The following is a 22586-nucleotide window of genomic DNA, read 5'->3' on the forward strand; positions in this document are numbered from 1 at the left end:
TGGGTTTGATCCCCAGTACCCATGAAAAAAGACCCTGACCCTTTCCCTTGCAGCTTGCTCCCTGAAGCCCCTGGCTCAGGCACACACTTCCCTGACTGCTTTTCTGGGACAGTGTTGCCATTGAGCTCAGCTAATAAAGCGCTTTTTTAATCTTTTGGAGTCTGTCTTTTTTTCTGCCCATATATCAGCCGTCAAAGTCTGGCTGTTAGCACCATCTTACTTGTAATAGTTCCTGCACTCGGGTTCCTCTTCTGCCCCAGACCACTGTTTCCTTTTGCGCAATCCCTACAGCCCAGTCTCAACCTGCTTCTCAGGAAAGGGGCCCGCAGGAAGTGGTGGAATTCTCTCCTCAGGCTGGAGGGACTAGGCCCACAGTTTGGCTGGCTTTTTTTTCCCCTCCACAGTGATGCTTTTTCACATTAGCAGTCTCTCCTCTACCCTCTTGTATTCTAGGCAAGTGATTTTCCACTGATATATGCCCCTAGCCTTTGAAAATTATGTGGATTTCTTTACTTTGAAAACAATTCAGTTTTCAAAAATTTCAAAACAAGACAGTAACAATGATTAATATGTTGCAAATTGTTATCTTTAAAACAGTTACTCAGAGTACAAGATATAGGTATTGAATTGTCTGGATAATTTTAGGACAAATCTTTATTTTCAACAAATTGAATTAAGAAATCCATAGTATAACTATCATATATATAATATACATATATTTGCTTTTTCCTTCCTTATTTTCTCTCTTTACTCATCCCAGTTTTTCTTTCCTTTTGAGAAGTTTCTTCATATTTTACAATATCTATTGGACAATTTGGATCTTATTTACTCTTTCAGCTTCTCACACTAGGGAGACAATATGATGTTTACACATGTGAGTCTGATTTAAAAACGTATTTTTTCTTGATACAGGTCTTGTTAACTGGCCCAGGCTAGCCTCAAATTTGAAATTCTCCTGCCTCAATCTTCCAAATAGCTGTAATTACATGCATGTGTGTCCATACCCGGCTACATTAACTTTCTCTCTGCTCTGCATACACAGATCCCTTTTTATTTTATTTTATTTTTTTGTCTTTTTCTTTTTTATGGGTACCGGGGATTGAACTCACGACTGCCTGCTTGCAAGGCAGGCGCTTATGCCACTGAGCTAAATCCCCAGCCCCCCTTTTTATTTTTAGCCTATCCAGCAAGAACAAGATATAGGCAGACAGGGACTGGGGGATGTAGCTCAGTGACACAGTGCCTGGCTCACAAGTGTGAGGTCCTGAGTTTGAGTCCCAGTACAAAAGAAAAGAAAAGAAAAAGGATGCATACAGACAAGTATACAACTCAAGGCCAATTAGCTATTACTAAGTGAACACATTTATGTAAACCCTAAAAGAACTAAAATATAAAAGCAGCTATCACACAGGGTCAGCATTACCAACTCCCAGTGAGCTTGTTTTGTTTTGTTTTTTGAGACAGGGATCTTGCTATGCAGCCCAGTCTGGCCTTGAACTAGCTGCAATCTTCCTGTCTCAGCCTCCTGAGTGCTGAGATGACAGGCATGCACCTCACACCTACTCTTCCCAGTGTTTTTTGCTTTGAGATGTTGGGAATCAAACCCACTGAGCTACACCTTCAGCCTCTTTTGTATTTTATCTTGAGATTGTCTTGCCAAATTCCCTGGGCTGGCCTTGAACTTTGAGACCCTCTTGCCTCAATCCCTAAGGCTGGGATTATAGGAATGTGCCACCATTCTAGTGCTGTTGGACATTGGTTCATTTCTGATACTTGACTCTTAGAATATTCTCCTATATGTTTTTTGCATATAAGTAGACATCTCTGTTGAGATTATAAAATAAGTATTTGTTTTAGTAGATACATCTACTGTACAGTTTTCCAAAGTGCTCGCTACCAATTTTATAATCTCACTAGCAGCATATGGAAGCCAGGTGTTCCATATCCTTATCAATGTTAACATTGTTATTCTTTCTTAGTTGTGTGGTGGAGTCTCATAGTGGTTTTAATTTGCAAAGCAATACTAGAACATCATTAGCTGCTTTTTGCTCTCTGCAGCTAAACTGGTTTTTATTTATTCAGGTCTGTCATATTTAATTCTATGCTCAGTTTTTGAAAACAGATTGATTTGGATTAGTAAATGTACATATTTTTTTTTTTTTTGTCTTTTTCCTTTTTTTTATCGGTACCAGGGATCGAACTCACGACTGCCTGCTTTCAAGGCAGGCGCTTATGCTGCTGAGCTAAATCCCCAGCCCCCCAATGTACATTTTTTTTAACCTGCAAAGGAATTGCAGTTTTATAAGATTTATTCCTCTGGCCAAGAACCGTGGCCCAGGAGGAGCCCAGAACATCACTAACAACAGATCTCCGAGCCTCTCGGTTATCTGATGTAAAGAAGAAACCTAAAGCCGGATGTTGACTATTTTGTCATAGTAACGCTCGGAATTCCGGAAGTAACCTCAGAGGAAGAGGAAGTGAAGCGGACCAGCGACCCACGTGGATGCCACACAACGCTGAGCTCTAAAAGCCGGTCCTTTAAGTTATCTCCGGGGCACTGCTTAGGAAACATGGGTCGCTCGGGGAAGTTGCCCTCCGGAGCCTCGGCTAAGTTAAAGCGCTGGAAGAAAGGCCACAGCAGCGACAGCAACCCCGCCATTTGCCGTCACCGCCAGGCCGCCCGCAGCCGCTTCTTCAGCCGGCCGTCAGGTAGTGACAGGGTGCGCCCGGGCCTGGGCCTTTCTGCGGATCCGGAGCTTACTGCAAAGGCCCGCTCTCCAGTCTAACAGGCGGAAACCGTCCTCAGTGGGGATGACTGTCCCGAGCACCGCGGTGTCGGTGTTCCCCGGGCCCTCTGAGTGTAGTCGCAGCTGACTCCCCCTGGCCCGCTCGCCGTTGGTGCAGGGGAGCGGGCCTGCTTGGAGGCTCGCTTTTCTCCTTGCTAAGCTGTAGGTTTGTGGCGGGGGTGGGGCCTGTCGAGACAGGCTGGGTTGAGAATTCAGCCTCGGGGCCAGGGATGGATCAAGCTCCTTGGCACAGCGGGCTTGGCAAGCTCGAGGTTCTGAGTTCAGTTTCTGGTCCGAAAAAAGAAGACACACCCCACCCCCACACAGAATTTTGTCTCAAGTTAGGGGTCGGGACTGGGCTGATTCGTTTGACCACGATGTTTGTTCTTTTCCGCCAGAAAGAGGTTTGGGTCGAAAGTGGGGGCCTTACCTTATGTGTCTGGTTCTCAGGAAAGAGCGACCTGACTGTTGATGCTGTGAGGCTGCACAATGAGCTGCAGTCGGGATCCCTGCACCTGGGCAAAAGCGAAGGCCCTGAGACTGCTATGGAAGACGGCGAGGAGCTGGCTTTCACTGAGAAGTCCTCGGGGACCTTCCTGAGCGGCCTCTCCGACTGCACGAATGTCACCTTCAGCAAAGTGCAGCGCTTCTGGGAGTCCAACTCGGCTGCCCACAAGGAGGTACCCGGAGGCTTAGGAGGGGGTGGGTGATGAGGAGGGCCAGCCTCGTGCATTTTATTTTCTTCCAGCTCGGGTGACAGCTGCGGGTATTTCTGGGTGTTGTGTCATCTCTCCCACTCTACTCTCCTAAGAGCGGGCTCCACTTTCTACTATGTTTGTGGTCCTTACTCTTTGAGATAACCTCACCAGCCATGTAGTCCATTCTGGCTTTGAACTCAAGATCCTACTGCTTCAGCGTTCAGGAGTGCTGAAATTACTGGCATAGCCCTCGTGCCCAGCCCTCACTTTCCATAAGAACATATGTTCTTTGTACACTTTTTTTTTTTTTGGCACGGGGGATTGAACTCGCTGTTGTGCGCTTTTAAGGCAGGCTTGTATGCTGCCTGAACTAAACCCCGGGAACTCATATGTTCGGCTGAAGTGTTACAGCCCTACCTAAGGTTAGAAGTGTTTTCTAGACATTTATCTCCTCTACTCTTCCTAAAATAGGGCTGGCTCACTCTTTCTTTCTTTCTTTCTTTCTTTCTTTCTTTCAATACTAGAGAGTTGAACCCAGGGCTTTCACATTGAACTCTATCTCCAACTTTTTTTATTTTGTATTTTTTTGAAACAGGGTCTCTTTTTGCCCAGATTGGGCTTGAATTTGCAATCCTCTTGCCTCAGCCTCCTAAAGTGTTGGGATTTCCTGTGTGTACCACCATTCCCAGCTCATAGGATTTATTACATAGAATATCTCCAAGAACACTTATTGAATAAAATAATGCTCAATAACAGTTTTATTAAGCAAGATTTAAAATTTTTACGTATATCTTAAAGGTATAGATTTATATTTTTCTTGTTTAAATGAAAAATGTCACAATTCTAGAGGACCCAAGGCCAACCTAAACTACATAGTGAAATCTTGTCTCCAAAAAAAAAAGTAAAAATAAACAGATTAAGTTTTTTTTTTTTGTCTTTTTTGTTTTTATCGGTACCAGGGATCGAACTCATAACTGCCTGCTTGCAAGGCAGGCGCTTATGCGGCTGAGCTAAATCTCCAGCCCCAGCTTTTTTTTTTTTTAATCGATATGGGGAATCAAACTCACCACCGCCTGCTTGCAAGGCAAGTGCTTATGCCGCTGAGCTAAATCCCCAGCTCAACAGGTAAGTTTTTTAGAAACAGGTAGTCTTAATATATTTTGTTATAGCTGAAGTATTATTTCAACTTATGTAATATTTTTTTAAACTTTTAGTGTTTTTTTTTTTTTTTTTTTTTGTGGTTTTTTTTTTTTTGAGATAAAGTTTCACTATGAGGTTTAGACTGGCTGTGAACTCACTTTGTAATGCAGGCTAGCCTTGAACTCGCAATTGTACTCCTCCCTCAGCCTCCTGAGGGCTAGGATTACAGACGTGCACCACCATATCCGGCCATTGAGATATTTATTTATTTATTTATTCTCCCCCCCCCCCCCCGCGCCCTTTTTTTTTTTTTGTCTTTTTCATTTTTACCGGTACCAGGGATCGAACTCACGACTGCCTGCTTGCAAGGCAGGTGCTTATGCCGCTGAGCTAAATCCCCAGCCCCATATTTTTTGTCTTTTTTGACACAAGGTCTCAATGTGCAGTTCAGCTGGCCTTGAACTCACTTTGTAGCCCAGGCTGTTCTGGAACTCGCAGTGATCCCCCTGCCTAAACCTCCCCAGTGCTGGGATTATAGACATGCATCACCATGCCCAGCTTGACATACTGTTTTAGAGAAAGAGTTTTTTGTTTGTTTCTTTAGACAAAGTCTCACTACTTGGTTCTGACTGGCCTTAAACTCTCTGTGTATCCAAGGCTGGCCTCAAACTCATGGTAATCCTCCAGCTTTAGCCTCCCAAGTGCTAGGATTACGGGTATGTGCCACTGGGCACTGTATGTGCCCAGCTATATAGACAGTGTCTTATTAGGTTGTCAAGCTGGCCTTGAACTCAAGCAGTTCTCCTGTGTTAGTTCCTAAATGGCTGGAATTGTAGGCATGGCTACCACGCCAGGCCCTGTGGTGTGTACTGCAGCTCGTGTCTGACTCTTGTCTGTCTCGCACCTATATGAAGAGTCACGTTTTTTTTGTATCGTGGATTGAACGCAAGCTTGCCCGACAGGCAATTATGCCATTGAGCTAAATCCCTGCCCCTCAGGAGTCAGTTTTTGAAGGAGGGAGAAAAGGCTGCCTGGGGTGGGATTGGGTTTAAGATATGTCACAGGTGCTCTCTCTCTCATGTGCAGATTTGTGCTGTCCTGGCTGCTGTCACTGAGGTGATTCGCTCCCAAGGAGGGAAGGAGACAGAGACAGAATACTTTGCTGCTCTGGTGAGTGGTCCAACGTGGGGGTGGAAGTTAAGAGAGTACATTCTTCAGCCTATATAGAAAAAACAGGTGTCCCCAGCATGTGGGGACAAAGAAGGATCGACTTGCAAAGGGAAAGTGTTTCTTTTTTTTTTTTTTGTCTTTTTCATTTTTATCGGTACCGGGGATCGAACTCACGACCGCCTGCTTACAAGGCAGGTGCTTACGCCGCTGAGCTAAATCCCCAGCCCCGGGAAAGTGTTTCTGTCACACTCAGATGGCTTGGTGACATGGAAGTATTTACTATGCTCCCCTCCCCCTTCCCCTTTCCCTTTCCTCCTCTTTCCTCTTCCCTCTCCCTCTCCCCTCCTCACCCCGTCCCCTTCCTTTGTTCCATCTTTTTGCTTTGCTTCCCCTTCACTTTCTTTAGACTGGGAAGACCAGTCTGGCCTTGAACTTGAAATCTTCCTACTTCTGCCTCTTGAGTGGAAACAGTTAATTTTATAAAAATCTGAATTCATTGTCTCACAAAGTTGAAGAATAAAATTGCAGGCAAAAGGAGGAAGTTGGAAGAGTGTTCATTGGAAAAAAAAAAAAAAAAGAGTGTTTATTGGAAAGAATAAGAAAAAAGTTCCTGGTGGATACCAAAGAAGGGATTCTGCACAGAAGTCCGATGTGCTGTCTTTGTTTTAGACTTATGTAGATAATGGGCTTATTTTTTTTTAAAGGGACTTATTTTAAACTTGTAGGTTTAGAATCTAAAGAAAATTAGTTATTTAGCTGGTCCACAGGAAACTGGTTACTCTATGTTTCTATGTTTATCTGAGTCCATCCCTGAGGTTAGAGAGAAGGTAGCTTGGCTAACTTAGGGTACTTTTTTCGTAAGGTCCTTATTTTCCCACCATTCTAACCTTTATCATTCGTTCTTGTATTTTCTTTTTCTTTTTTGTCTTTTTGAGACAAGGTCTCACTATGCCGTTCAGGCTGGCCTTGGGCTCACTTTGTATCCTAGGCTGGTCTTGAACTTGCAAGCAATTCTTCTGCCTCAGCCTCCCAAGTGCTGGGAATACAGGAGTGTGCCACCACACCTGGGTTGTTCTTGTATTTTCTTTAACATTTCTAAGCTTGATTAGCTGCTTGAATTAGCTTTCAACCTGTGGCCTTTTTCTTTTATTGTTTAGTTAGGCAACTCTGCCTGCCTGCTCATACTAAATACTACTCTAACTATACAGGTGTGTGCCACTGCTTTTATCTTTTGTGTGTGTGTGTGGCGCTGAGGATTGAACCCAGGACCTTGTGCATGCAAGGCAAGAAGTCCAACACTGAATCACATCCTCAGCCCATTTTTGTTTTTTGGTTTTGGCACCTGGTTTGAAACTCACAACCTTGTGCTTGGCAGGCAGGCACTTGTGCCACTGAGCTAAATCCCCAGACTTAAAGTGAGTTTTGTTTTGGTTTGGTTTGGTTTTTTTTGGTCCTGGCAATCAAACTCAGAACCTTGCACTTGCTAGGCAGGTGCTCGTGTGGCTGAGCTATGTCCTCAGACCATCGTACCTGGTTTTCCACTTGGAAAATTTCAAAGCATGGTGTGGAGGGTCCACAGGACCCTTTTAGGGACTATACTAGATCAAATTATCTCCTTTAATAATAATTTTCACTTTCACGAATTTATCAAGGAATTTTCCAGTAGTTATATAACATCTGAAGACATTGTTTAACAGTTAATGGAATTATGCTTCTGTATTGTTTTTTTGTTTTTGCTTTTGTTTTCAGGCAAGTTCTCACTATGTAGTGTAGTCTGGCTTTGAACTCATGGAGATTCCTGCCTCAGCTTCCTGAGTGGTGGGATTATAGGCAGGTACCATAGTGCCCAGCCTGTTTCTGTATTCTTATGTTTTAAGATTGTTCAGTTTTGGGCTGGGAATTTAGCTCAGTGGCATAAGCTTGCCTTGTAAGCATGCAGTCATGAGTTCAATCCCTGGTACCGATAAAAAAAAAAGCAGCAGCAGCAAAGGTTGTTCAGTTTTATTTTAATTTTAAATTACTTTTTGCTTTTACAAATGATTCTATGTTTATCAATCAGTACATGACTGCAATTCATACTGTTTATTTGTTTTTCTTTTCTTTTTTTGTTTTTTGAAACTGCTATGTAATTCAGACTGGCCTTGAGCTCATAGCTATCCTCCTGTCTCAGTCTCCTTTTTTTGTTTTTTAAAAATAAGTTAAAGCCAGGCATATTGCACACACCTGTAATCCCAGCACTTGGAAGGCTGAGGCAGGACATCACTGCAAGTTTGAGGCCAGTCTGGTTTACACAGTGAGTTCAAGTCCTGCCTAAACTATGTATTGAGGTCCTGTCTCAAAAGCCAAAAACAAAAAAATAGTTCTGGGACCACAGCTCAGCAGCACAAGTGCTTGCCTGGCACAGGTAGCTCAACACCCCTTTGATCTGGCCTTCAGATGACAACCATGGAGGCCGTGGAGTCCCCGGAATCCCTGGCTGCTGTTGCTTACCTACTAAACCTTGTCTTGAAGCGGTGAGTTCCACCCCATTTGAACCCCAGATCTCTGTGCAGGGGGGGAATGTGCACAGGAGGAACAAGATTTTTTTTAATGGTGAAAGCCTTTTGGAGATCCTCACACAACAATGTGATTATGTGTAACTCAGCCAAACTGTACACTTTGAAGTGGTAGCTGGATGGGGATAGCAAGCCAGCATGGGCAATGTAAGACCTCTCAAAGTAAAATACAGAAGGGCTGTGGATATAGCTCAGAGGTAGAGTGCTTGCCTAAAAAGCACAAGGCCCTGGATTTAGTCCCTAGTTCTGCAAAATGGTTCAAATGACCAATTTTATGTATGTATATTTTGCTGCAGTTAGAAAAATAAAAACGTTAAGGTCTTTGAGTGTTGGCAACATTCTACATTAGACTCATTGTAGCTTGAGCTGTGCCACTGTGGAGTAAGTGCTAGTGCCTGGGTGGAAGAATGGGCTAGAACCTTGGTACCAGGCTGTATGTAGACCTAGAGCTAGAGGAGGGGAGAGAGGATTGGAGCATGGGTATCACAGAGAATGGGTAGTAAGTAGGGAAGGGAGAGAAATGAGAGTTCAGGTATCACCGAGCCGCTGCCCAGTAGCTTTCTTGTTCCCGCTTCCTTTGTACCACCAGAGCCTGTCCCAGCTGCTCTTCAGAGGTCCCTCTGGGATAACCTTCTCTGTTCCCCACACAGTGTGCCCAGTCCTGTGCTCATTAAGAAGTTCTCTGATACCTCCAAAGCCTTCATGGACATCATGTCCACCCAGGCCAGCAGCGGCTCCACCTCTGCTCTCCGATGGGTTAGTATTTGTGTTCTACAGCCCCTTGGATTGATGAAAGCAGGGTGCACTGCTTTGTGCATCACATGAAAGTGGAGGAGGCACTCCGCCAATCTCAGACAGGTCTTTTGGGGATATCTTTAGAGTTGGTTAGAAGCTGGACCCTTTCCTCATGGCTCTGGCTGGTGGAACTGAGGAACTCTGACTCTCATTTTCAAGGTCCTGTCCTGCATGGCCACCCTTTTGCGGAAGCAAGACCTGGAGGCCTGGGGCTACCCTCTGACCCTTCAGGTGTACCATGGGTTGCTGAGCTTCACGGTACATGCCAAGCCCAAGGTGAGACCATGCGTCCACAAGAGATGGGGGCCGGACTGTGTAAGGAGGCTGGGGAGGGGCCCTGTCGTGGGCTTTAGCCAGGGTTCTATTTCTGATCTGCTTAGGCAAGAGTACCAGTGTCATCCCCTCCTGGTTCTCTGGTCCCTCCTTAGTCATTGACGTGCGAATCTCCTACTGTGCCTTTTCCTGGCAAGGAGGATAACATCGTGGGAAGAGTCCTGTAGACCTGAGATGGATCCTGAATTCACTACTGTCATGCTGCTTTGGCCAGGATACTTAATTTTCTCTAAGCCACAGCTCTGTCACCAACTATAAAGTGAGGGATTACAATTCTAACCTTGTTGTGGGGTTGAGAGTCTCTCCCGTTGTTCTCAGGTCGGGTACAGTTATGGTCATATAGCAGGCATTCAGTAAGTGGTAGTTCCCTACCCTGTCTCGTCCAGAAACTTCAGGGAGGGAGCCTATGACAATTACCATCATGCCATCCCTTGTCGTTACAGACACTGTTAGCCTAGGGAGTCTCACACCTTCTTCCCTGTGTGTTCACTATCTCTCACCCTTTCCCTTCCTCCCTCTCTCTCTTACTTTATTTATTGAGACAGGGTCTCGCTATGCCGTTCAGGCTACCCTTGAACTCATTATTGTACTGAAATTATGAGAGTGTGCCATCACAGCTAGCCCCTTCATGTTACTGCTGAAATGTTACATTACTAACCAGTCTATAAAAAGTAGTAACCTGCTAGCTGAGGAGCTGCAGGACTATAATCCCAGATTCTCAGGAGGCTGAGACAAGATTACAAAGATTACAAGATTACAGGGCCAGTTTAGTGAGATCTTTTCTGAAAGTGCTTAGTGGTGGTGTACTTGTCTAGCATGCATGAGACACTAGGTTCAATCCCTAGTACTGCCCCCTGCCCCATAAAGTGATAATCCTGTGTTGTTGTTTTGTTTTATTGATTTTTTTTTTTCTTTTGAGACAGGGTTTCACAATATAATTCAGGCTGGCCTTGAGCTTACTATATAGTCCAGGCTGGCCTCGAACTTGTAGTAGTCCTCTCAAGTGCTGGGATTATAGTTGTGTGCGACTGTACCCTGCAACCCTGTTTTATTGTCTGCAGTTTTTTAGTACTGGGGTTGAACCTAGGATTTTCAAGCTGAGCTTTATCCCCGGCCCTTTTTAAATTACTTACTTTGAGGTAGGGTCTCACTAGTCACTGAGTTATCTAGGTTGAACCCACTTGTGATCCTCCTGCCTCAACCTCCCAGAGTGCTGAGATGACAGGTATGTGCCATGAGGCCTGTCTGCAAAGTACAGTAGTACTTTATGTCCTTTGTGCTTTTGTTTGCAAACCATTTGGTTCGCAAAGAGAAGCACTTGGCAAAGTTTTGTTTGTGTTTGCAAACTGCATCAGGTGACAAATAACTATGGGCATCTTTCTCACACAGACACAAATGTAGCCATCTTTTCCAGAATCGTAGAACAAATTCGTGAACTGGGGTACTGCTGTAGTTTTTACCTTCAGCTTCATATGTATTTTCCGCCACTCAAGTGGGATGTTGGCAGTTTCTAACATGTAGAGCAGCACCTGGCTTGTGACAGTCGGTATTTATAGCATGGTTAATGACTGAATTCCTGTCTGAAAGATGAAACTACTTGAACTCAGATTAAGTAGTTGGACTTGCACTAGGCCATTTGGTGAGTTAGAGTGCTCAGGGTTCTACATGTGAGAAGACTGGCACAGTGCTGGGTATATAGTAGGAGTTCAGTCAAAACTTGGTGGATGGCAGAGTATTGATCTGGCCTCATTTCTCTTTTCTTGCCCCTCAGATCCGGAAGGCTGCCCAGCACGGAGTGTGTGCAGTGCTTAAGGGCAGTGAATTCATGTTTGGTGAGAAGGCCCCTGCCTATCACCCTGCCGCTGTTTCCACTGCCAAGTTCTGCATTCAGGAGATTGAGAAGTCTGGAGGTCAAGCCGAGGGCAGATGGGTGGGAAGTGGTGGCCCTCAGAGCAGAATTGGTAGTAAATCTCCCCTTCTATGTGCCAGGTGCCAAGGAGGCCACCACCACACTACACATGCTGACACTACTGAAAGACATGCTGCCCTGCTTCCCAGAAGGCCTAGTGAAGAGCTGCAGTGAGACACTTCTCCGGGTCATGACCTTGAGCCATGTGGTGAGCTCAAGCTGCAGGAGGAAAGGGGAGCCTACAGTCGTGGTATTTAGGGAACTCACTGGTCAGGAAAAAGCAGGACTGACTTAGCTCTGGGGCAATGGTACATACCGATTGTGCCAGCTACTCAGGAGATTAGTTGGCCCTAAGAGTTTGAGAGCATCCTGGGACACACTCCAAAAACAAGCCAAGCATAGTGGTACACACCTGTAATCCCAGCACTAGGAGGCTGAGGCAAGAGGATCACTGAGAGATCAAGGCCAGCCTAAACTATGTAGTGAGATCTTGTCTCGAAAAACCAAAAAATAAAAATCAAGTGGAAAAGTAGGATCTGCAGTCTCTCTGCAGAGGATAGCATGACATCCACAGTGTCAAGATAGGCCAGGCCACCTCAGGGTCCTGGTACAGTTGGATGCTGACCTCAGAGAGGTCATAGTAAGGACTGGTGGCTACAGAAGGGTCGCCTTCCCTGTCCGCAAGCTGCACTCCAGCCAGAAGTACAGTTATCTCTGCTGTACTGGCTTACTTGCTCACTTGTCAGTATAGCAGCTTGAAGGGTAGCTTAACAGTTACCCCATGGGAACTGAAGAGCAATGGTAGAGTGCCTAAAATGTGCGAGGTTTTGAGTTCAGTTCCTAGCAGCACACACACCACCACCACCACCACCCAGGGGAGATAAAAGTACCTTCTGTATTTTCCACCATCCTAGCATGGTTTCACTAATCTTTCTACATTTTGTTTTTGTTTGTTTGTTTGTTTTGTATTTTTCCTTTTTATCGGTACCCGGGGATTGAAACCACGACTGCTTGCTTGCAAGGCAGGCGCTTATGCTGCTGAGCTAAATCCCCAGCCCCCTTGTTTGTTGTTTTTTGAGACAGGATCTCACTGTGTAGTTTAGGCTGACCTTACGCTTAACTCTGTAGCCCAGGCTGATTTTTAATTCATGGTAATCCTCCTGCCTCAGTCTCCAGAGTGCTAGGGTTACAAGTATAAGCCACTATGCCTGGCTTTGTATAGTCTTGTAATGTGTGGTTTCTTACAGTGTTTGTCCATATATATATGTAAATTTTTTTTTTTTTTTTTTGGTATGGGGGATTGAACTCACAACCTTGCAATTGCAAGGCAAGGTGCTTACACTGCTGAGCTAAATCCCTGGCCCCTAAATTTTTTATTATTAAATAACATGACTACTGTCATAAAGAGAAAAGTCACTGAGAAGAATATAAATCTTACTGTCTACATATGTGGTATGGACAACTTTTTGTATCCTGTTTTGTTTTCTTTTTGTGTGACACGAGGGATTGAATCCATTGAGTGCTAAGCTACATCCCCAGTCCTTTTTACATTTGATTTTGAGACAGGATCCCACTAATTTGCACAAACCATCCTCCTGCCTCTGCCTACTGAGTACTTGGAATCACAGCTTTGTGCCACCACTGCTAATCTATAATCTGCTTTTTTTTGAAAGACAAGATCTTACTATGTAGTTCAGGGTGTTCTTGAAATCACTGTATAGCCTTAGGTTGGCTTTGAACTCTAAACAGTGTTCCTGCCTCAGCCACTCGAGCTGGGATTACAGGTGTGTGCCACCACCATCATGCACAGTTTTACAATCCGCTTCTTTAATCACGACGATGTTATAGACATGTTGTACATGCTTCTTCATTGTCATTATTTAAAGGTTTTTTTTTTTTTTTTTTTAGATAGGGTCTCTCTATGCAGTCCAGGCTATCCTTGAGCTCACTTTGTAGCCCTTGCTGGTCTCCAATTTACAAGAATTCTTTACCCTCAGCCTCCTGAGTGCTGAGGTTATGGGCATGAGCCACCACGCCCAGCCCTAAAGGTTTTATTCTTGTCTGGTGTTGAAAACTGAACTCAGAACCTTATTATCATCTTATTATACATGCTAGGCATATTCTGTACCACCAAGGGGCTCCTGGCCCCTAAATAGTGGCTTCTAAAGTGGCAGTCCTCAGAGTTTCTGGGCCTTAGAGATACGTTCAAGGTTCACAAGCCCTGTGACTCCCTTAACCTACTTGGTAGAGTGGGAGTTTGAGGGATCTGGGCTGACCATAGATTCCATAGTTGGTAATCCATTATATCTTTTCTAGCTGGTGACAGCCTGTGCCATGCAGGCCTTCCACAGCCTCTTCCATGCCAAGCCCAGCCCATGCACCCTGTCGGCAGAGCTTAACGCCCAGATCATCACGGTGAGGCCCGGTGTGGAAAGAGGGGCATTGCTGGACAGGTCCCTTGGGAGGGTGCTGGTGACCAGGCCTGCTGCTTGTCTTTAGATGAGCAGTCCCGGTGGAAGAAGCCACTAGGGCTCCCTGGGAGTTAGGGCCCAGGGGTTTCTTGACCTAGCTTATCTCCTAAATGATTTCCTTAGGATCTTGTTGAGCAGAGCTCTCAGCCTTAGACATAAGTCCTAAGAACTACAAAGTGTATGACGCGCACGTGCACACACATGCATTTTCTCCCAGAGGGGTGTGTAATCTACCATACTCCCTTCTCCTGTTGGTTGGGCTTACAGAGTGTCAGAATTGAGGGCTTCCTGGATTGCAGGAGCATAGGATCTGGGCCCTCCTGCCTGTCCACAGAACACTGCTGGTGCCTGAGGCTAGGGAGGTATCATCATTGAGATGCTATTGACTGCCTGCTTATTCCCTGCCTAACCCCCAGGCCTTATACGACTACCTTCCCAGCGAGAATGACTTGCAGCCCCTGCTGGCTTGGCTTAAGGTTATGGAGAAAGCCCACATCAACTTGGTCCGGTAGGAATGAGGGGGTTGGAACCCAAGACCTCCCTCGGGCTGCCTGCTGGGCAGTGCAGATGGGAGAGCTGTGAGTTGGTGGCTGGGGCCTCCCGTGAGGAAGGTGTTTCCACCTCCTTGCCCAACTCTTCTTGCTTTTGAGAGGCAGGGCAGCTGAGCACACTGAGCTGCGTGTTGGGATGGAGTTTGATCTTGATTTTTGTCACTTCCTGGTTGTGATATCCTTGCTCTTATTTTCTTCATCTAGGGGTTTCATTTCTTTTCTGTATTAGCACTTCTCCCAACCCCAGGGGTAGTGGTTTCTTCTGGATTTTGTGGCCTTGTAAACCCAGTTTCTGCTTTCTTTTTCTTTTCTTTCTTTCTTTTCTTTTCTTTTTTTTTTTTTGAGACAGGGTTTCACTATGTAGTGCCTGATGGCATTGAGCTCATTTACGTAGCCTAGACTGTCCCTGAACTCAGAATGATCCTCCTGCCTCAGCCTCCTGAATGTTAGAATTAAAGGTGTGTACCACCATACCCAGCTCCCAGTTTCTGCTTTCTGTTAACATATTCATTCAAGGTTGGGTCCTGGCCACTGAATAGTAATTCCACTTCTGAAGTAAGATTGGGAAACAAACAGCTAGACAATGCAAATGTCTCGTGGGGTATAGAGAGAGGTTAAACACAGATAGTGAAATGCTGTACAGCCATTAGGAATAGTGAAGTAGGTGTATATATATATATATATATGTGTAATAACTCGGACCCCGGTATAAAATCCAAGGAAGAAAGAGACCTAAATTTAGGTAGCAAAGCCTCTATTAGACCAGGCCTGGTGACAAATCTCCGGGAGCCAATTTGGAGACTGTGCGCCAGAGACTGAAGGGAGGACTTTAAAAAGAGGCTGGAGGAAAAGGGGAGGAAAAACAAAGAAACTTGCAGAGCCATCAAACTTGTTGACCTGAATCTGGAAACTATAGCTGTCCACTTAGTTCTGACAACCTCGGGAGCCTTTGGTGCCTTTTGAGTTACTCCCATCCTGCAGATAAGAATTATCTGCAATAACATTTGGAGAAGAAAGTAGAAAGCTAATTATCTCAGGATAGCTCAACACTAACAGGTGGGAAGGGGTCGAAAGTTACAAGAAGCTGAAACTTAAGCCTTCACAAAGATTTGGAACTTAACCCTTTTAGTGCATTAGGGTTAAGCCACAACATTTTACTGTAATTTCTCTGAAGCGAAGGCACATTTTATGACAGACCACCACAGGGTCAGGAAGAGGCCACCAGAAACCCAAAATCTTTATGGCCTAGCGTAGATAGATAGGTAAGGGGAGAGGGGAGGCAATAAGGCGCAATACAGAACAGAAAATGGCGGTTATGTTTTTCTTTCTTTCTGGGGAGGGGGATCAAGGTCAGGTAAAGGGTTATGCTAATAAGCAAATCTCCCTGCACACAAGCAAGTTACTTCAAACAAGTGTAAATTAGAGGGCCATCCTAGTTTTCTTTAGCTCTTTAGTGGAGAATAGAGGCGCCTAACAGTGATTAACAACCCTTGTTAGCTTGTTTTAGCACTACTTCTGTTATGTAGAGGGCAACAATGGTTAACATGTCAATTAGGTAATGTTTTACAATTCTTTACAGAGGAGAGCATTGCTTGACATATCAATTAGGTCATCGAAAGGGAAAAGGAAAACACATACATAAGCCGTGTTTCAGGTTTTGTTATAATACACATACAACGAAGCTATTTTCTTAGAGTACAACAATATGCTTCAATGGAAAGAACTCCAAGGTATTTTAAACCAGATTCCCAGGAAGAAAATCTGGGTTTCACTGTGCTCCATACTTCTTTCTGTAAAATGAGAATGATAGTAGGACTTCTTTCATTAGTTTTTTTTGTTTATTTGTTTTGTGTTTTGAGACAGAGTCTCGATATTCAATTCAGGCTGTCTTGGGCTCACTCTGTAACCCTGGCTGGTCTTGCAATAATCCTCCTTCATGCTGGGATTATAGTTGTGCACCACCATACCTGGCTTCTCATTAGTTTTTTTTTTTTTTTTTTTTTTTTTTTGTCTTTTTCATTTTTATCAGTGCTGGGGATTGAACTCACGACCGCCTGCTTGCAAGGCAGGTGCTTATGCCACTGAGCTAAATCCCCAGCCCCTTCTCATTAGTTTTTGCAAGGTTGAAATGAACAGAATACATGTTGTATTAGTGGTATGTGGCATTAAACACATATTAAGTAGTGATTATTTTGTGTGTTTATAGATGTGTAAAAGCTTTGGGAGCGTATGTAAGAACTTTACTTGGATTTTCCCGTGGTAGGTACATCTAGAGGTCAGGCCACATGGAGGTGTTAAGGCAGGCATGATCCTCACTCTCATTCTGTACCTTGAAGACTTATTTTATTTTATTTTGTTTTTAAATATTTATTTATTTATTTTATGTTTTTGGTACTGGGAAACAAACTCCTGACCTTGCACTTGCCAGGCAGGTGCTTATGCCACTGAGCTAAATCCCCGGCCCCAGACTTTTATTTTAAAGAGAAAAAACAAACAAAGCACCAAAATTTCAAAACATAATAATTACAGGGTAACAATGTTTAATACATTACGTAGTTATCTTTAGTTATTCACAGTACAAGATATCTACATTTAATTATCCTAACAATATTGGCACAAACCTTTCTTTTCAATGAATTAGGAGAAATTAGTATAATCATCTTAGCATCTTGCATATACACATGTATTTTTTCTTTTAGCTTTTCACACTAGGGGGACAATACAATGTTTATACATGCCAGTCTGATTCAGTTTACTTATGAGTATGGTCTCAGGTTGCATTCATTTACTATAAACATCTCAAGCTTGTCCTTCTTTATGGCCAAGTAGTACTCCATTGTATAAAAATACTGTATCATTTTTATCCATTCCTCACTTGATGGACATTCAGGTTGTTTCCAAGATCTGGCTATTACAAATTGTGCTGCTATAAAATGAGTGCATGTTTATCACTGTGGTATGATGTTTTTAATTCGAGAAGATACCCAGAAGAGGAAATAGCTAGGTGAAGTTGAACCTCTCATCCTAGTTTTTTTTTTTTGTCTTTTTCCTTTTTATCGGTACCACGGATCGAACTCACGACTGCCTGCTTGCAAGGCAGGCGCTTATGCCACTGAGCTAAATCCCCAGCCTACAACTTTGCATTTGCTAGGGATATGCTTATGCTGCTGAGCTATATCCCCAACCCTAAACCTAGTTTTTTGAGGAATCGCCACACTGATTTTCAGAGTGGTTATGCTGGTCTACACTCCCACCAGCAGTGGAAAAGGGTTCTTTTTTCCCCATAGTCCTTCCAGCATTTGTTATTAGTTGATTTCTTCATAGTAGCCATTCTTTCCAGGGTGAGATGGAATCTCAGTGTTGTTTTAATTTACATGTCTCTAATGACCAACGATGTTGAATATTTTTTCATGTATTTCTTTGCTGTTTATATTTCTTCATGTGAGAAATGTGTATTTATCTCAGATACTTGTTCTTTGGTTGGGTCTTTAAATTTGAGAGGTCTGATTTTTTTTTTTTTTTTTTTTTGTTCTTTGTATGTTTGTAATAGTAATCCTTTGTCTGAGGAACAGCTGGTAAACATTTTGCCCACACTGAGTTGTCTCTTCACCCTGTTGGTGGTTTCTCTTGCAGCACGAAAGCTTTTTAATAAGATCGCAGTTGACATATTACTGAGTTTTGTTGGATCATTGAACAAAACTGTTTGAAGTCCCACTGTTTGAAAGTTCCCTTTATATGCTTTAATTTTGTAACTTCAACAACTATTTCTAAGATGACAATATGTAATTAACTAGTGATTTCCTACTGTTTACTTTTTCTGAAATTCTGTATAATTTGTACCCTTTTTCTGTTTTTTTTTTTTCTCCTTAAATAAAATAAAAAAAAAAAAGATCGCAGTTGATTCTTTGTGATAATTCCTGTACAATCAGAATTTTATTCATAAAGTCTTTGCCTACACCAATGTTTGAACACCTGTTTGAATTTTTATTGTTTTGTTTGCTTTTTGAGAAAGAGTCTCATTTGTAGTTCAGGACTGACTGGTGCTCACTATGTAACATAGGCTGCCCTTGAACTTGTAATGATACTTCCTGCTTAGCCTCCCAAGTGTCAGGCTTACATGTATGCACCACCATGCCTGGTCTATATGAATTTTTTTACCACATGTATTTATTACTTTAATGACAGCAATTTTATTAAATGATCCCGAAGCCCTGCAAGCCAGTGGTTGTGTTTGGGCTGGGCTTGTGAGGGTTTAGCCCTGGCTGCTGGGGTGTCTGAGGCACAGAGCCTGGCCATGCAGAAACCTTTTGTCTTGACAGGTTGCAGCGGGACCTGGGCCTGGGCCACCTTGCTCGCTTTTTCAGAACTGCGATGTCTTGTCTCCTTTCCCCTCACTCTCAGGTGGTGATAGCTGCTACGCAAAGCCTGAAGGTACCATACCTTCCCCAGTCCCTGCCTTTACTGAGAAAGCAGGAAGCACTGGGGTTCTGCTCGCTGCATGGTTCACCCCAGGACCCCAGCTTAGCCTCCTGTGGGACTTGGACTCCCCAGAAGCTTAAGCAAGCAGTTACCTGGGAGGGATGAGTGGCTCTGGGGGGCTGCCTTGATCCAGGAAACCCATGGCCCCTTTTTGTAGGAGATCCTGAAGGAGTGTGTGACTCTGCACATGGCTGACATTGGCTCAGTGACCTCTTCGGCTTCAGGTCCTGCCCAGTACATTGCCAAGATGTTCAGGTAAGGACATGATATCACATTAAGAAGGTATGAAGGGTACCTTGTTAAAGTTCTGTATAGTGACCAGAGCTCTGTTTAACACTAATGGTGAACAGCACATCACCTAGCACCAGGTGGGGTGTGAGGTGTCAGGCTGCATACTGAGCTTCTGCCAGAGTAGCTCCTGCCAACTGGAGCACTGCCACATTAGCAGGAGAGGTGCCATAGTGTGGGATGTTTAAGTGTGGATCCTAGTTCCTGGCCCAAAGCTCAGGGTCTGCGTCAATTGAAGGACATGCAGGGAGCACATGGACTGCTTTCTGACCTGTACTCACAGTAATAGTAAATGTTCACTAAATAGAAGCCGCTAGTGATCCTTAAGGTTCTAGGAGAGCAGTGTTCACCCCATTTTGTGGACAAAATCTGCATCTGGCCAGTGACAGGCTGACTACCCAGTAAAAATCCACTTTTACTCACTGTGCTGCCATTCACACACATGGCCAGCACCCGAGTAATCTCAGCAAAGTGGCTTGGATCTTGGAGACTCTGGATTTGTCCAGGTCCATGGATATGGAACACGGGGGATTATTCCTTGTGTGTACATGGCCTGTACATCTGGGATGAAGTTTCAGGAAATCTCAGAGAACAGAACATCCCTTCCAGCCATGCCTACTGTCCACACTGACTCCTGTGAGCCCTGGCTTCGTAAAGTCTCCAAAGGGCTGGATACGGAGGGTAGCGGGAGATCAAGCCAGGCAAGGTGTACAAGGGACAGAAGGCTAAAGGTATTCCCTCCTGCTTGGGCTGCCTGTTCCTACCCCGTCCTCCCACATGACTGTGACAGACTGGACTGGGGACACTCAGTGTGGGTGCTGGTAGAGTGACCTTAGCAGATTATTTAAATCTTTCAGCTCTGTTCCTCCCATGTAAAATAGGGAAACATTACCACTGCACAGGTTTTTATTTTTTCAATTATTTTTGCGGGCCAAAGGGGACTTTGTTAGGACATATGCTGCAGCATGGACGGGAGCAGGTGACTGACTGCCTACAGCAGGTTTTTTTTTTTTTTTTTTTTTTTTTTTTTTTTTTTGGTCTTTTTCATTTTTATCAGTACCAGAGATTGAACTCACGACCGCCTGCTTCAAGGCAGGTGCTTATGCTGCTGAGCTAAATCCCCAGCCCTCCTACAGCAGGTTTTGCTTTAAATATTGGGAGTATGTGAATTGAACTCAGCAGAGGGAGCTTCATGGACACTTTCTAAGAGTGACTTGTCCTCTTTTCATCTCTTGGGGCACTTCCGTATGGGCCAGCTCTGACTTTGTAGCGCAGTGGTACCAGCCAGCCATTGATGGTTTCTGGCTGGGCACTGGGTGGATTGACTGTGTCCAATGGTACCTCTCCCTGGCAGGGCAGTGGAGGAAGGCCTGACCTACAGGTTCCATGCAGCTTGGAGCTCTGTGCTGCAGCTGCTGTGTGTCTTCTTCGAGGTGTGTGGAAGACAGGCCCATCCTGTGATGAAGAAGGTAAGCCGGGAGCTGCCTGGGCCAGCTTGGGACTGTGGGCTCCTAAAGTGGCTGTGTGTCTACCCTGCCCACCCACCGCTCAGGTTCTGTGTTCCCTGAAGATGACTGGAAAAGGTACTGGAGGTTGAACCAAGGGTCTCAGGCCAGCACTGTGCCCCGAGTTCCAGCCCCAGCCCTTCAGTCTGTCCCTTGTTTTTTTTTTTTTTTTTTTTTTTTTTTTTTCCAGTCTGTCCCTTGTGTAACTGCTCATCCCTTTTCTCCAGTGCCTCCAGTCCCTGTGCGACTTGCGCCTCTCGCCTCACTTCCCCCACACAGCAGCCCTAGATCAGGCAGTGGGGGCTGCGGTGACCAGCATGGGACCTGAGGTGGTGTTACAAGCTGTACCTTTGGAAATTAATGGCTCTGAGTAAGTGTGGCTGTGGCTGGCATTGTCCAGGCCCCCAGCTGGCCAGACAGCTCTGTCCCCCAGTTCTCCCTGGTGAAGGGTGTCTGCCAGTCTCTGTGCAGAGTGATCTTAGGACTGTCACCTTGCTTCACTGGCTCCTTCCCTTCCTCCTCCCAGGGAGACTCTGGATTTCCCACGGAGCTGGCTGCTGCCTGTCATCAGGGACCATGTCCGGGAAACTCGACTTAGTTTCTTCACTACCTACTTCTTACCCCTGGCTACCACCCTGAAGAGCAAAGGTACAGAGCCCTTGTCTGTGTGGAGCCAGAGGCCCTACCTCTGAGCACCTCAGCCTGCACAGAGTGGGCTGAGTCCAATATACCTTGTCTCAGTACACTGAGCAGATATATCCCTTGGGCCCCAAGCATGACCAGGCCTCCCTCCTGGGACTGCCCTGCTCATGTGTGGGAGTGAGGGGTGAGCAACTGTGCCCGTCTTTCCCTTCCCATGGAGCTTCCATGCCTTGGGTCTTGTTCCTCTTTGGGCCACAAGAAACAGTTCTCCGGGCTAGGCATTTAGCACAGCAGCATAAGCACCTGCCTTGCAAGCAGGCAGTCGTGAGTTTGATCCCTGGTACCGATAAGAATGAAAAAGACAAAAAAAAAAAAAAAAGAAAAGAAAAAAGAAACAGTTCTCCTTTTTCCTTGTGAGAGCCCTGGAGACGTGAAATCTTAGGACCTTTTGTTCATATGTATATAGTTGGCCTTCCATACTTTTGGTTCTGCATCTGCACAGTCAAACACAGAACAACAATATTTGAGAAAATATTGTATCCTTACTGAGCATAGACAAACTGTGCTTTTTTTGGTTTGTTTTTGAGATATAATCTCACTTTATAGTTTAGGCTGGCCTTGAACTCATTAGGCTGGTGTTGAACTCAGCAATCTTCTTGTCTCAACCTCCCAAGTCCTGACATTGTAGGTTAGTGTCACCATTCTTAACTTTTCTATCTTTGTTTTGTTTTGTTTTAAGATGCTTTCATTATGTAGTCCAGGCTGGCCTCAAACTTACTGTGTAGCTCAGTCTGATCTCAAATTTTCTGTTCTCCTGATTCAGCCTCCTAAGTGTTGGAATTATAGGAGTGTACCACCATATCTGGTTTAAACATTTTTTCCTTGTCCTTATTCCCTAAACTGTACAATGTAACACTTAGACAAAGACAGAGAGACAGAGAAAGAGCAATGCTCGGGATTAAACCCAGGGCCTTAAGTATGCTGTCCAGGTACTCTACCACTGAGATATGCCCCCCAGCCTCAGCAATGGTCTTAAGGTTAAGATTATGCACTCTGCATGGTAATCTACATAGGCGTCTGTCTTCAGGAAATAGACAAGTCCATGCATATTTATATGGAAAGCTGTTCATAGCAGTGTGGTTTCTACTCGCAAGAGCCTGACACTGCCTCCACATCCTTCAGCAGATTCCAGTTCGGTTAGCTTTTGGTGAATACCACTTTGTGATTCACTATAGTCATTAAAAAGAAAGTGAGAGCCAGGGAT

General features: G+C 44.6%; 1 protein-coding gene across 1 annotated transcript in view; it reads left to right on the forward strand.

Moving 5' to 3' along the window:
* The first annotated feature begins 2469 nt into the window (after positions 1-2469).
* The window catches only part of Rrp12 (ribosomal RNA processing 12 homolog), a 34653-nt gene continuing 14536 nt past the window's right edge, over positions 2470-22586 (forward strand). The window contains exons 1-15 of the mRNA XM_003479563.5: positions 2470-2709; positions 3237-3466; positions 5711-5794; positions 8231-8307; positions 9000-9105; positions 9304-9420; positions 11249-11387; positions 11467-11594; positions 13703-13801; positions 14274-14365; positions 18728-18839; positions 19045-19142; positions 20530-20644; positions 20908-21050; positions 21207-21328. Of these exons, the coding sequence (XP_003479611.1) occupies positions 2571-2709; positions 3237-3466; positions 5711-5794; positions 8231-8307; positions 9000-9105; positions 9304-9420; positions 11249-11387; positions 11467-11594; positions 13703-13801; positions 14274-14365; positions 18728-18839; positions 19045-19142; positions 20530-20644; positions 20908-21050; positions 21207-21328 (1801 nt within the window). The 5' untranslated portion in view covers positions 2470-2570. The remainder of the gene's footprint in view (positions 2710-3236; positions 3467-5710; positions 5795-8230; positions 8308-8999; positions 9106-9303; positions 9421-11248; positions 11388-11466; positions 11595-13702; positions 13802-14273; positions 14366-18727; positions 18840-19044; positions 19143-20529; positions 20645-20907; positions 21051-21206; positions 21329-22586) is intronic.

Source organism: Cavia porcellus, unplaced genomic scaffold (assembly GCF_034190915.1).
Source record: "Cavia porcellus strain 051 isolate PalLab524CR breed Dunkin Hartley unplaced genomic scaffold, mCavPor4.1 scaffold_2, whole genome shotgun sequence".
NCBI classification, from domain to species: Eukaryota; Metazoa; Chordata; class Mammalia; order Rodentia; family Caviidae; genus Cavia; species Cavia porcellus.